This window comes from Marmota monax, unplaced genomic scaffold (assembly GCF_021218885.2).
Source record: "Marmota monax isolate L192 unplaced genomic scaffold, Marmota_monax_Labrador192_F-V1.1 WCK01_AAM20220418_F8-fsc00030, whole genome shotgun sequence".
NCBI classification, from domain to species: Eukaryota; Metazoa; Chordata; class Mammalia; order Rodentia; family Sciuridae; genus Marmota; species Marmota monax.
In genome coordinates, this window is record NW_026691988.1 from 1,684,403 (window position 1) to 1,696,770 (window position 12,368).

The window sequence follows — 12,368 nt, forward strand, 5'->3', positions numbered from 1 at the left end:
GTTTTCCTACATACTTCACAGTACTATTTTGTCTTGAGACTACTTAGTTCTTGAGGAAGTATGTATGAGAATCCAAAGCCAGGCTTCAAAGAAATTTCTTTGGCAATTTACTTAAATTTTCCAGGCCTTGGTTTTACTACTTTGTAAGAAAGTAATGGCTGTGACAGTTTGCTCCACGGTTGCCCTGTGGAGTAAACTAATTCATATTTGTAAAATATGAATTTTAGACTAGTGCCTGGCACATAGGAAATAATATATAAGAGCTAGTTTTTGTTATTTCCCTCAGTGAGAAGCATGTAAAGGAGCCCAGCCAGCTTGCTGCTGGGAGTGGACAAGTACCCTTCTCCGTATTTGTTACTTCATTAATCTCAATTATTGACCAGGAGTGTTTGCTCCTTTAATTTGTTTATTAGGGAGGTTTTCCTTAGGCTTTGAAATCAATTTTTGAATCCCCAATTTATTAAAATTTTATTAATGAAGTATGGTAGCTTTATTTTGGTGTAAACTAGTTTTTAAAACAATATTATTTAAATACTTGAAAAATATTTTGTATTTCTTCCTGTATGTTTACATTTCTTCCTGTATCTTTCCTTGCATAATCAACTTTGGAATTTTTGATGGTATGATTTAATAAATTCATTCAATATTTGATCAACTTACCCATTAAAGGTATGTGCATATATATGCATAGGTACATACATATGTATGCCTAGGCTAAATGAAGAAAATTTAGGAAATAATGAGAATACACAATTCAGCTTCAGTAAAGAAAATGCAGTAAATAAAGACAAATGGAAAGTATTCTATAATTCAGATATTTTATAGAATTGTTTTAATGTGTTAGGTTCTAGACATGTTTTTATGTGTATGTTTCTATTTGTGTGTTTCTGGGTGGGATGTGTGTCGTATGTGATTGAAATCGTAAAATCTGTATAATTCCAAGTGCTGCATTTTAGAAATTTTCCTTAATGCTATATCATAAGCATATTCATATCATTAAAACTGTTTCAAAACAGATTTTAATTATTGAATAGTATTACATAGCATGAATATGTTATAATTCATTCAGCTATTTCTCTAACATAGAACATTTAAGTGCCTCTGCAGTTATACACCATGATAAAAAATATTGTAATAGGCATGCTTGCATTTTAATCATTGTTCTAATACCTGATAATTTCTCTAGGTCAAGTATTTAGAATCTTACATTTAATCATTGATTTTATGAATAAAAATATTGTGTTTTAGTTTTTCTTTACATAGGTGAATTTAATTTCAATATTGGGTCATTTGTTGAAACGATTACTTTCTTCTTTAAAATAATGAATTCTAAATTATAACTAGAAATAAAAATGAAGCCAGCAGTAAATATAAAGAATAAAATTATTTTTAAACTCAATCAACCCAATCAACCCATTTCTCATTTAAACAATAAAACTATTCTTAGCCATTTTAAAATTCTAATCATTGGTATGAATTTGTTTTTTAGAACTTAGTTTTAATACTGCTAATAATAGAAAAATATATAATGAGACTTATTCATTTCTCTTTGGGTGACTCACATTAAGTGGCAAGATTTAGTTTTTTTAACCCAGAAGTAATTATTAAGTCTAATTTTCCAAAATAGGGATTACTTTTACAAAGAAGTAATTACTGACACTAATTTTCCAGATTGAAATATCATAATAATGTGACATAGTTTGTATTTAAAAAGACAACTGCGACACACTTTAAGTAGGATATATGCTTTTCTTTTTTCTCGTAGAAGGGACTTTTCAGTCCATCAGCATTTTCCCATGCAGCCACTCTAAGCCTGATAACATGCATTTCAAGAAAGTCGCCTGAAGCAAGTGTGGACACAGATGAGTGATGGGCATCTAAGTCATTACAGAATAAAGATTTCTCTTTACTTTTGTAATAGAGCACTTTAATATGTGTTCTCACACATCAGTTTTAATTATTAGAATAAAATCCAAGAAACTAGATGTTTGCCAAACCAATTATTTGGTCACTGTAGGCATAACCTATAAATTACATTTATAATGTGCATACTGTTTTGATGACTAGAAGTATTTATGGATCCATGACAAAAAAGTAGATCACATACTATTTGATAAATACTATTTTAAATTTAAACTTCTGGACAATCATATTTAAAGCATTTTTATTAGAAGTACATAAGATCTGAAAGTAATCAATTCAGAATATTAGGAATAAAGTGAATAACATTTTAAGTTAAAACTAGAAATACAACCCACAGCTTACTTCATACTGCTTCCTTCTAAAACCTTGAGAAGTATAGGACAAGGCTGATGGAAATACAATAGGCAAAAGATAGTGCCTAATTCTGCCATTTATTTTGATGGTCCTTCAAATTAGCTGAACTTGCCCTTTGGTTATCATTGAAAGCACCCACTCAATTAAATGACAGTCCAGTCATCATGACATCATTGAGGAACCCTAGTAACCTATAGGTTCTCTTTTTTTCTGCCTGATCCCTTGCTATTGTGTATATTGTTTCATTGTGAGTTAATCAACTGAAATTTCATTTTCCTTTTTCCTTTTCTATGTCAGCCTGAAACATTTGGCCTACAATCAGCCAAGGGGTGTGTTCCCTGCAACTGCAATTCTTTTGGGTCTAAATCATTTGACTGTGAAGAGAATGGACAGTGTTGGTGCCAGCCTGGTGTTGCAGGGAAGAAATGTGACCGTTGTGCCCGGGGCTATTTCAACTTCCAAGAAGGAGGCTGCACAGGTCTGTAGACAAGGCTGGAGTTCTGCATTTGGGCGACTGATTTTGATAACTGTTCATTTTTTAAAAGGAAATAATCATTGACAAAATATTGAATATTAACGTATTTTAAATTTGTTAGTGAGTAAAATACATTGGCATTTGAATAGTGTCCTATAAATAACTGTGCTTGCAAACTATTCAATGAAAATCCATCAGCAGATCCCAAATCTGCTATGTCCCTCCCTAACAGTGACCCCAGTTTGACCATTACTTGATGACCACTGCTGTTTAAGTCAAATGTTCAAGTTTTCTAGTGTCAATGTTATCTCTCAGGTTTCCCTTCTCCTAATGCAAGATTGATACAAGGATCAAGGAAGGTAATTTTTTTTTCTCATACAAAAAATATATTTTTATCTACTTTTAGCTGCCTTGAAAACTGTGATGTTCTGGGAAAGAAACAGGATAACTCTAAATGTTTTGTTTGTGGGGAAAAGCAGTCAAGTTTCTAACCATGATTCCTTAGAGTTTTCCTATATCCATTCACAGCCTTTACACAAATCATGAACTAAGAAAACATCAATTAGCACACTACAGATGAAAGAAAAGATTGAATATTCACTCCTATTCATGTGCCACTAATTTAGAATAGACCCTATTTCAACAGTCATGAGGTGGAATCTTAATTTTTCTTATGAAGTTCATTGATTGAACATTGATTGATACTATCATACTGTACTCTCAGCACTGTGGTGAGACTTGAAAACATTGTTGACTCTTGTCACAGACTTATGTGGGAATCAGAGAGAATAATATTTAAAATTATTTAAAGAACCAAATCTTTCAAACATTCTTCAGCACTTGAGATACATGATTTTTATCATAAGCCAAGCTTATTATAAATTATTTGAAATGTGATCATTGAAGATCTATGAGTGCATATCTATCTGTAGGCCAATATTGGCATATACTAAAAATTATAAAGCTACATTTTAAAATATACTCTATTATTTGAATCCAGTTTACTCTTAACATTTTTACTTAATGGAAATTAACATGCTAATACTGTACATTCAAATACATCTAGTAAGAGAAGGTATAAGTGAAACCAAGAATATTTTCTAATATTACAAAATGGTGATAGCATTTCAGGAATGCAGACCTAGTAGCATTTTAAGCCAGAGACATAGAATAGAAAAAATAATGCACCAAACAGGCAGGATAACATTATGATTGAGAGCATGACTTGCACTGAACAGCCTGGATTTATCTCATGGTTCCATCAGTAACTAGTTTTGTGACCTTGACTGTAAGATTTAGCCTTGCTTTTCCTCCATAAATTTCATCTGTTATACTAGGATTATAATAGTATGTACATCCTAGGGTTTTGGTGAGAATTAGTTGATTTAATGGCTATAAAATATTTAGAGTAATGACGGACATAAAAGTACTATGTGTTTATCATTATTATGACCTTTGATCTTTGTCAGTATTATTAATTAGGGTAAATATAATGCTTTAGGAGAAGAAAACTAATCACCTAGATCTGCTTCCTATTCAGTGTTATGATTCCATTGAAGATCTACTTAGAGAATTTCTGTTTGCAAGTAGAAATTTAAACTGTCCCAAGATGTTTTTAGCACATAAATCTGAACAAAATGATGTTTTTCTTCTTAGTGAATGGCACATAGAAAATAAATCCTGTGATTTAAAATTAGTCACAATAATAATAATAAAAATAGTAATCACTGATATTTATTTAGTGTTTAATGTCAAGTATCATGGTAAATATTTTTCACAGCTGCTATGAAATGCTATGTACAATGACAGTGAACCTAATAAGATATCCTAAATGCATTCAGTTAAATGATTTAATCATCATGTAAGCAACTCAAAGTTTTTTCAAAGCATCATTCTCCTATTTGAATTCAAGTATTTTGTGTTTCTTCTCTCATTTCTTTGAAATGAAGTGCTACATTAAAATATATTTTTAGTAGCTGGGCCAACTATAGATAAGAAGTGACATACCTTCTTTGTTTTACATGGCTTTGAAGATGGTTTCAATTTGTTTATTTGTATTTTTTCAGAAGAGGCAACTGGTTTACACTCTTCATGTATCATTCATAGTCAAGAAAATGAAATCTATTGAAAAGACATAAGGACAGTGGCAAATAAAAGTTCAAAGTATCTTTATATCTAGACAGTGTTCATAATTTAACTGTCTTTAAATATTTGCAAAACTGAAATATTCTAATATTTGCCAATTATACACATGATGTGCTGGATTTATAATCCTGGTTTTATTGTAAATCAGAGTCATCATCAAAAAGGAAAAATAAATCTTTCCAGCATAGTAACAAAAATTAATAAACCTAAAATAAATATACAAACAAAATTTTAAACTTTTTGCTATCTGGATATAAGGCATTCTAGTTAATAGGGAATCTGTAACACCAGTTCTTCCTTTTATCAAACTGAACAGGAAATAAAAAAATGCTTTAACTTTTGAAATTATTAAATGAAATACAACATATATTGATTGAACAACTCCTCTGTGAAATACACTATACTATGATATAAAAGATGAATTAGGTAAGTTTTTATTTCCAAGGAACCTTAAACAGTACCAAAAAATGGAAAATGGAACAAATCAATCCAACAAAAAACTAAATATTTTATATCAAATTTTTCCCTTTTTCTAAAACTCTTCTCTATTTCCCCTCTTTTCTCCTATGAAGCTTGTGACTGTTCCCACCTGAGTAATAACTGTGACCCAAAAACTGGTCAATGCATTTGCCCTCCAAACACCATTGGAGAAAAATGTTCTAAATGTGCACCAAATACGTGGGGCCACAGTATTGTCACTGGTTGTCAGGTGAGTGGATCAATTTTTTCATCAGATAATTTTTGTAGAGATTTTGGTTTTATAATTGGACACTTGAAAATCCAATATGCTATTATAAAACAATACAGAATTATCAAAAGAGTGTATTGTAAATATTGGTCAGTATCTTCAGTTTTATTTGTAGGAAAGATTATGAAGTAAGTACACATTTCTGCAGCTGCTTCCATGGTATCTACAGAAATAGGGGGAGAGAAGGACAAAAAAATTATAATACAACTAAGAAATAGCAATGACTTTTTTGCTAGAAGCTGAAATATATCTGCAAGGTATAAGGAAATTAAAAACTAGTGAAGAGAATTTGCCAAAAATCTGCAGGGATTGCCCCCAAATTGACAAGATTTATCTGTCAAGAAGTAGTGTAAAGGATTTTGAAAGTCATATTAACAGTCTTCAGATTGGAAAAAATCTTCATTATTTTTTTTATTTTCTTGATGATAGAAAATGCCATGACCAGGCTCCTTTTCAGAGAAATGTATCTAGCATGAGGGGAGAAGGTAAGAATTTATAGGACTGTTGAAAAATTTTAATAGAAGATGCCAAAAGCCTGAATCCAGTTAACAAGCTTCCATGAGGATTCAGGAGTGACATATCTTAAGCTGATATGAACTGAGTGACTTGACAGAAATGAAAGACAAGGCTTAAGAATGACTCCCATGTCTTGCTTCAGAACAAAATAGAGGATAGTAGGTACCATTTACTACTAAAGGGGTCATAGGAAGAGGAGCAAATTCAGGAAGATGATGAGTTTGAGGTTATTATTAGCATGTTATATTAATTAAAATATAACTCACGCATTTAAAGTCATAAGCTTTGACCAGTAGTTACACTCATGTAACCATCCCTTCTGTCCCTTTGCAATTAACTCCCCAATAATTCCCCGTACAACCACTGTTGCTTCTAGTACTGTCTTTTTCCATTTCTACACAGTTTCATACATATGGAATTATACTCTAGATCATTCTTTTGTTTTTGCTATTGCTTTGGTGAAGCAGGGCTTGGTTTGTCTTTCTTTGTTTAGTGTGATGCTTTTGCAGTCCATCCATAGTGTTGAATCTATCAGTAGTTTATTCTTTTCAAATGCCTTACAATATTCCCATAGTGTAGTATGTTATAACTTGTTTATTTATTTCCCATTTGCTTGGCATTCGACTCATTTCCAGTTTGGAGCTATTAGGAATAATTTTTCTGGGAACATTAGTGCACAACTCAAAAGCATATTTCTAGACATTTGTTTACATTTCTTTTCATATGAAAGCTTCACATCTTTGCTAACATTTGAAACTCTGACCATTTTTAACTATAAGCAGTCTTTCAGGAATGTTTTGCATTGTTTAATGTCCAAAGACATTGGGAGTTGTTTTGTTTATTTATTTGCCATTCATATATTTCCTTCTGTGAAGTTTTTACAAATGTTTTCCCCATTTTTATTTTGTGTTTTTTAAAATAATGAGCTTTAAGAATTCTTCACATATTTAGGATATAAATTCCTTAACATATATGTTCTTTTTATTTATAGATGACAGTGGAATGCATTCAATTCTTATTACAAAGATAGAGCACAATTTTTCATATCTCTAATTGTATACAAAGTATATTCACACCAATTCATGTCTTCATACATGTACTTTGGATAATAATGATCATCACATTCCACCATTATTTATAACCCCCTGCTCTCTCCCTTCCCCTCCAACCCCTCTGCCCTATCCTGAGTTCATCTATTCCTTCCATGCTCCCTCTCCCTATCCCACTATGAATCAGCCTCCTTATATCAAAGAAAACATTTGGCATTTGGTTTTGTGGGATTGGCTAACTTCACTTAGCATTATCTTCTCTAACTCCATCCATTTACCTGCAAATGCCATGATTTTATTCTCTTCTATTGCTGAGTAATATTCCATTATATATGTGGGATTAGGCCCCAACTTTCTTAATAAGACTCCTTTGGCAGAAGAATTAAAATCAAGAATCAATAAACGGGATTGACTCAAACTGAAAAGTTTCTTCTCAGCAAAAGAAACAATGTGTGAGGTGAATAGAGAGCCTACGTCTTGGGAGAAAATTTTTACTCTTTACACATCAGATAAAGCACTAATTTCTGGGGTATAAAGAACTCAAAAAGCTAATATACAATCAGTCAACAAATATATGAAAAAAATGTTCATCATCACTAGCAATTAGAGAAATGCAAATCAAAACCACTCTAAGATTTCATCTCACTCCAGTCAGAATGGCAGCTATTATGAAGACAAACAACAATAAGTGTTGTCGAGGATGTGGGGAAAGAGGTACACTCATACACTGCTGGTGGGACTGCAAATTGGTGCAGCCAATATGGAAAGCATTATGGAGATTTCTTGGAAAATTGGGAATGGAGCCATCATTTGACCCAACTGTCCCTCTCCTCAGTCTATACCTAAAGAATCTAAAAACAGCATACTAGAGGGACACAGCCATATCAATGTTTATAGCAGCACAACACAATAGCTAAACTGTGGAACCAACCTAGATGCCCTTCAATAGATGAATGGATAAAAAACGTATATGGTTTATAACTGTATTTCTCCTAAAATATACCTTTCTTTTCAATAAAAATATTCATTTCATTTTTATAAATGCTGGTTTATTACCTTTTTGTTTTATGGTTCATGTGTTTTATGTTCTAAGAAATATCTCTTTTCCCAATTTAAAATCCAAAGACTTCTCTCCTGTGTTTCCTTAATTTTTAAATTTTTAGCTCCTATATTTAGGTTCATTTTGCATAGTAACTTTTATATGGTATAAAATAATGGTCAAAGCTCACTTTTTTAGTGGCTGTCCAATTTTTTTAATACCATTTATTGAAAAGACTATCCTTTTTCCCACTGAATTACCTTAGTCTGTTTTTCTAATCAATTGACTGTACATATGTTCATGCATTTTTGGATGTTTGGTTTCACTGTCTGCATGTCTATCCTTATGTCTGGATTACTCCAACAAGGAATGAAATCAGATATTGTATACTCTTCAACTTTATTCTTTATTTCCAATATGTTTAGGTACATTTCCAAATAAAGTTTCAATTCAGCTTCCCAATTTCTTGACCAAAAAGCCTTCTAGAATTTCATTTATGTTACATTAAATGTGTAGATCAATTTGAAAAACAAAAAACAAAACAAAACAAAAAAACATTGACTTCTTAAGAATATAGGATCTTCCTGTGTATGAACATGGCTTAATTTTGCATTTATTTAGGTCTTTACGATTTTCCTCAGCAATGATTTATAGTTTGGGGGCATGCAAACCTTGCAGATATATTGTTAAATTTATTATTATTATTTCATATTCTATGCAAAGGTAAGTACTATTCTTTGTTCCATTTCATTCTCTAATTACTTGTTGCTAGAATAGAAAATCATCATTTTAATACATTACACTTCTGTTCTGTAATCTTTCTAGAGTATAATTCTAGGTGCTTTTTTGCTAGCTTTATTGGGGTTTTCTATGTAGCTAATCATGTCTTCTGCAAGTAAAATTTTACTTTTTCCTTTCCAGTCTGTGTAAATTTTACTTCATTTTCTTTTTGTCAATAACTTTTACATCTATGTTCATAAGCATATCCAAAGAGTTTTTTAATAGTGTTGTCTGGTGTTGGTATTGGGCTACGGCTAGCTTTATGAAATAGGTTGGAAAGAATTCCTTTCTTATAATTCCTGAGTTTGTACCATCAGTGAAATAGAAAACAGGAATAATTTAGAGAAAATCAAACAATGGTTCTTTGTAAAGATCAATAAAGTAGACATATTCTAGGAAGATGAATAAAAAAGGAATAAAGTATCAATATCACAAATGAAAGAGGGGACATCACTATATATCCTATAAACACTAAAATAATAATATTGTAATAATATACACAATTTTATCAATAAATTCAGCAGCTTGCATGAAATAAAATTTGCTTAATTTGATCTTTTTTATTTTTAAGTTTTCCTAATTATTATAATATTCATTAAAATAATATGTACTCTAGAATTGTTGGAAGAAATATTTTATTGAGGTATATTATCCTTAATGATTTTGATTTCTACATGTTGTCCCAATTACCAACAGTGTTTAACAATTGTTCTGATTTAGCTGTTGGTTCTTTCAGTTCTCTCAGGTTTTGATCATATATTTTAGAACAGTATCATAGAGGTATGCACATTTAGGATTTTTATGTCCTTTTGAAATGATGGCACCCTTATGATAAAATGTCCTTTTTTAGTCCTGATAATATTCCTTCTTCTGAAATGTTCTTTTTTTCTAATATTTATATAGCCATTGTATCTTTGTTGTGCTTGGTATTTGCATGGTGTGTTATGTATATTTTTCCACAAAAATTGTTTTATGTTATATCTAATATTTCAGTGTTTCATTTAGGTATTGCATATTTAAATATTTGTTGTTTGTTCAGTCTTAATACTTTGGACTTTTAATTATAGTATTTAAATCATTTTTATTTAATGTAGTATTGATATGATTAGATTATGTGCCCCTCCCTCCCATCCCCATACTGGGGATTAAACCCAGAGGCACTGAGCCACTGAGCCAGATCCTTCACCCTTTTTATTTTTATTTTTTTTTTTTATTTTCAGATAAGGTCTCACTAAGTTGTTTAGGGACTCACTAAATTGCTAAGGCTGGCTTTGAATTTGTAATCCTCCTGCCTCAGTCTCCTAAACTGCTGAGATTACAGGTGTATACCACCACACCAGACTACTTCTGCTTTTTCTGTTCACTTTTAACTTGCCTTATCTATTCTTATCTTTTCTCTTATTTTCCTGCCTTCTTTTGGATTGAATAACTTTTATAATGACAGTTTTCTTTCACTTTTATATTATTGGGTAACCCTGTTTGTTTTATGGATTAGTTGTTTTTTGAGGGGTATACACTTTTCACTTTCCCAAAACTACCTTATATAAGACCTTTTTACATATATCATAACAACCTTTACAGTGATAAATCTCCAATTGCTTTTTCCTATTCTTTGTGATATTATCATATATTTTATTTATTTGTGGTATATATCTCACAATTTTTTGAGATATAATATATATATATATATATATATATATATTATATAAAATATAATCTATGATTTTGATTTAAATAGTCAATATCTTTTTCAAAGAAGAAAAATATTTTTTTCTGTTTTTCCATATATATACACATATGCAGATATATGTGTGTATATATATAATGTGTATATATATATATATATATATATATATATATATTTAATTCCAATGCTCTTAATTCCTTTTTACATATCCAACTTTCCATATCATACCATTTTTCTTCTTTTATTTACTACCTTCCTAATTTTCATTGTTATTTTTTCTAGTATTTTAGTCTACTGACAATGATTCTTTCCTTTTTTGCTTAAAAACGTCTATTTTTTCTTCATTTTTCAAAGATATTTTTGGAGAGTAAATAGATATACAGATGGATATTGGTTTTCAGCTACTCAGTTATACTGTTTTTTTTTAATATATAATTTTATGCCCCCGCCCCCCAAGATTAGTTGGATCTGTTGATTTTGTAAGATGACCATTTTTTCAAATTTGGAAAAATTTTGACCCATTACTTCTTTAAATACTTCCCTATACTTTACCCCAGTCACTTTTTCTCATTAATATGTACATTGGGCCACTTGTTTTTTTCCCCCACATCTCATTGAAGCTTTGTTTGTTTGAATTACCACTTCCCTATGTGTTTCATTTTTGACAGTTTTTGTTAAATATACAAATTTACAGATTAATTTTCTATCATGTGTACTCTGTTAATCCAATTGAATATATTTTTAAAAAATCAAACATTACATCTTTGGTTATTATAATCATCTTTTGGATCTGTTTATAGTTTTAATTTCCCTATTCACTCATATTTTTATTTATCTTTGAAGATATTTATAAATATTTGTAGTGTCAAGATGATTGCTAATTCCATCATTTATTTCACAACCTTTCCTATTGGTTTATTTGGTTCTGAGTTGCATTTTCTTTCTTTTTTTTTAAATTTTAATATTTATTATTTTTTAGTTTTCGGCAGACACAACATCTTTGTTTGTATGTGGTGCTGAGGATCGAACCCGGGCAGCACGCATGCCAGGCGAGTGCGCTACCGCTTGAGCCACATCCCCAGCCCGCATTTTCTTGATTCTTCACATGCCTGATAAATTTTGAGTGCTAAATATTGTACATTTTTCACAGTGGTGAATCAAAATTTTGTTGTATTCCTTTAAAGAGTGTTGAGTTTTATCTTGCAAACAATTTAGTTACTCACTAATCATATGAACATTTTTGAAGCTTGCTTTTAAGTTCTGTTAGGGAAGATATAGCAAAACCTTAAATCCAGGGACCACTTAACTCTATTACTAAGGTGTGACCCTTCTGAGAACATTACCCAAAGCATTATATTGTGGCTCTCCTGTCCTGCTGTTGTGATATAGACTATTCCAAGATCACTGTGAAGTCTAGGTGTTTTGTCAGTCCAGGATTTTTTTGTTTGGTTTGGTTTAGTTTGTTTTTTTGTTCGTTTGTGTTTTTTTGTTTTGTTGGTACTGGGGATTGATTTCAGGGGCACTTGACCACTGAGCCACATCCCCAACCCCATTTTGTATTTTATTTAGAGACAGGGTCTCACTGGGTAGCTTAGCACCTTGTTTTTGCTGAGGGTGCCTTTGAACTCTCAATCCTCCTGTCTTAGTCTCCC

General features: G+C 31.0%; 1 protein-coding gene across 6 annotated transcripts in view; it reads left to right on the top strand.

Annotated features, from left to right (window-relative positions):
* The window catches only part of Lama2 (laminin subunit alpha 2), a 564,351-nt gene that overhangs the window by 349,385 nt on the left and 202,598 nt on the right, over window positions 1-12,368 (top strand). For all 6 annotated transcript variants that reach the window (XM_058581074.1, XM_058581053.1, XM_058581067.1 and 3 more), the window contains 2 exons: window positions 2,575-2,755; window positions 5,470-5,606. In XM_058581074.1, the coding sequence (XP_058437057.1) occupies window positions 2,575-2,755; window positions 5,470-5,606 (318 nt within the window). The remainder of the gene's footprint in view (window positions 1-2,574; window positions 2,756-5,469; window positions 5,607-12,368) is intronic.